Source organism: Pundamilia nyererei, unplaced genomic scaffold, assembly GCF_000239375.1.
Source record: "Pundamilia nyererei isolate P.nyererei 1_Seehausen unplaced genomic scaffold, PunNye1.0 scaffold00801, whole genome shotgun sequence".
In the NCBI taxonomy this organism is placed as follows: domain Eukaryota; kingdom Metazoa; phylum Chordata; class Actinopteri; order Cichliformes; family Cichlidae; genus Pundamilia; species Pundamilia nyererei.
In genome coordinates this window covers 4461-7809 of record NW_005188202.1, presented here as the reverse complement: position 1 = coordinate 7809, position 3349 = coordinate 4461, and the positions used below count along the sequence as shown (strand labels likewise).

At 36.8% G+C, this 3349-nt stretch overlaps 1 protein-coding gene across 1 annotated transcript in view; it reads left to right on the top strand.

Moving 5' to 3' along the window:
• LOC102202772 (protein NLRC3-like) overlaps positions 1 to 2534 on the top strand; it is a 10300-nt gene extending 7766 nt beyond the window's left edge. The window contains exons 7-8 of the mRNA XM_005754985.1: positions 1507 to 1553; positions 1850 to 2534. Coding sequence (XP_005755042.1) covers positions 1507 to 1553; positions 1850 to 2394 — 592 coding nt within the window. The 3' untranslated portion in view covers positions 2395 to 2534. The remainder of the gene's footprint in view (positions 1 to 1506; positions 1554 to 1849) is intronic.
• The last annotated feature ends 815 nt before the right edge of the window (positions 2535 to 3349 follow it).

Here is a 3349-nt window from a genome sequence, read left to right as displayed (position 1 = left end):
CTGTGCAGTGATATTAGCACTGCGAATAACCTGCTTATTATTACCGTTATAAACTCTTTATACCTTAAAAGATTAAACACTATATTTGCAAACAATAAACAAACATATTCTATAGTTGCCCAAAAGTCAATATAAACCAGGCTATTTACATTTAGCAATATAATGATTAAGAACGAGGTTATGTTGAAATCATCAACTGTGAAACTTCTTGTAACATCAGGTTAAAAGTACGTCTCGGAGCTACATGTGCTACGAAATAAAACAGATGTAGTAAGACCCACCACCTCTTTACACTACAAGTGGAATTGCGGCTCCCATTACAACTGGCGGGAAAGTTTGCTTTCTCTTGATGTGTCTCAGTGTGTTTCCTGTTTTATTTTGACAATCTCAAGTTCTGTGTTCAGTGTGTGCAGTTCTGCTTCCTCCTGTCAGATCACACCTAATTCGTTCCTGCTGTGTTCCCCATGTTTTCCACTAGAACAAGTGGGCTGTTTTCCGTTATTTTGCAAATGTACTGTTTATAAGGTTGGTGAAACCTGCAGTCAGCTGAGACTGAAGAAGTCACTTGGATGAGTGACAAAACGTTTCTCCCACTGAAAACGCAAAGTCCAGATAAACAGAATCAATTTTTTTATATTATGTAACCCTTTTGTTTCATTTTCCCTTTATTACCAGATGTATTGCCATACATGCCAATGTTTTGGTTCAGATTGTTTTCTCAGACTTAGTCTCAGTCTGGAGCCCCAAAAGGTTTATTCTGTTCACCTGGATGTAATGTTTTCAGTGGGACAAACGTTTTGTCACTCATCCAAGTGACTTCTTTAATCTGAGCTGACTGCAGGTTTCCCCAACCTTATATACAGTTCAATGCATAATGACTGAAACTAGCACATCTAAACAATAGGCTGTGTGGAGTTTCTCACTGAAAACATTACGTCCAGATGAACAGAATCAACCTTTTGGGATTTACTTACCTGGATGATTGATCATGCATCAAGACATCTCAGTCTGGAGCTTACGTGTACCGTTACACCAATAAATGCAAAACCACCGTAATCTTTGGAACAGGATTTTGACTTTCCTACTGTAAAGAAAAAAAAGTAGTAGTTATTTATGCAGAGCAGATATAGTCATGTGAGAAAATTAAGAATTCTTCTTCAAAGTATTCCTCTTAAGTTATTTGATTCCTACTCATGGCTAAGCAGATGCTACAAGTGTGAACTGTTTTGCACTGTGTCATTTATACAGGATTTTGGCTTTTTATTTACATGTCTAAATTCTTTCAGTTTCCTCAGGTTGTGTTTAGGTAATTTAAGAACCTTGTACAGACCAGTTGGTTTCTTTTTAAAAAATATTACTTTGATATATAAATCCATAGAACTGGAAGTGCATTATCGTTTTCATTTTATTATGGAATAAAAGGAAACAAGATTATTTCTCTAGAAACGATTACTCAGACAATATAAAGGCATGTTTTCACATTAAAAGATAAAATTCTCATTTCAGTGTGGAGCCTCAAGGAGTCCAGTGGATGAGACCAGGTCTAAGGAAATGTGAGTATTTTTGATGTATCAGTTCTATTTACACCATGTTGTACTGTGTTCACATTTTTTTACACTTTAGTTGTACCTCTGCCAAATATATGTAATCATGAATTTTGCAAAAAAGTTACATAGCTTCTTACTTACTTACTAACTAAAAACCAATTTCTGATGGTAACACACTCAAAAAAAAAATCAAAAACTTTTGCATACTGGATCTTCTTCATAAATTAACATGAAAACCATGCAAATAAAATTAAAAGTGTTTATTACAGACCATTTGCACTGTGGCTCACTGTCCACTTTAGATTTCTGTGACCTGACGCTGGATCCAAACACAGCACACAGGAACCTCAAACTGTCTGACAACAACAAGAAGGTCACACACGTGAAAGAAGACCAGCTGTATCCTGATCATGATCATAGGTTTGATCACTGGGCTCAGCTGCTCTGTACCAACAGTCTGACTGGTCGCTGTTACTGGGAGGTCGAGTGGAGAGGAGAAGTTCAAATTGGTGTAGCTTGTGAAGGAATTGGACGGAAAGGAGACGGCGATGACAGCAGGTTTGGAAGGACGGATCAGTCCTGGAGTCTCTACTGCAGTAATGATGATGGTTACTTTGGAAATTCCAATTACACATCAATAGTGATCGCTGTCCCCTCCTCGATTGTCTCTCACAAATTAGCGGTGTATGTGGACTACCCTGCAGGCACTGTGTCCTTTTACAGTGTCCTCTCTGACACACTAATCCACCTGCACACTTTCAACACCAAATTCACTGAAGCACTATATGCTGGGTTTCAATTAAAGTCACCTGGCTCCAGTGTCTCTCTCTGTGACGACTCAGACTAGTGAACTTACTGCGACAAGACACATTCTCACATTGGTGTGGAGCACCCAAATTTAGTAATACATGTACAATGACAATAAAGAGCTATTCTACTCTTTTGAGCTTCATTTGTGTACCAAAAATGCTTCTAGATAAATGATGACTTTGTGTTTTGTTTAGTTTTTTTTTTAACTTTCATCTACTGAAACTACTTGACCTGTTAAAGGTTAAGTTTATCTTTGGGATGGCGAGTGAAATGCATCTCTGGATCCTCCAGTATGGTGATGCTAGAGCAACCAGGAGCTTTTTGTTTTGTTTTGTTTTTTTAATAATAGGCAGTGAAGTCTCAGAGCATTCTCATTCCCAACACACAAGATACCGATGATTTGTCACATAGCATTGATATGTTACGTGTTGTATAAATGTGTCAATTTGTATTTTATACTATTTTTTATCGCAAGAATAAAATCTGTGACAGAGTTTCTATTTGTGTGTTTTATCTGTGAACATGCATGCAAACTGATATTTAAAAAAAGAAATGAAGAAAATCAAACTATTCCTTATTTATGTTTTTACGGATGCTTGTTATTATACTTAAAACCTTTAGAGTACATTTTCTAACCTTTAACCAAAAAGTAAAATTATGGAGGACATTTTCACATGATGGCCTTGATTTACCAACAATAAACTTTTAATTTATCTAAATAAAGCAAACCCTCACATATTCATGGAAATGAAAAACTAGAAAACAGCTGTCAGTTTAGAAAAAAGAGAGAAACTACTTGTTCCTCTGTTGCCGGAAGAGGTCACGACAGTGGGTGGTTCAATATGTTTGACTTTGCTGAGTTTTACACATGATGCCCTCCCGGACCTAAAATCAAAAACAGTTTCGCACTAATGGTAAATGGACTGATTGTTACACAGCACTTTGCTACGACCCCAAAGCGCTTTAAACAACATGTCCCATTCAACCAAACA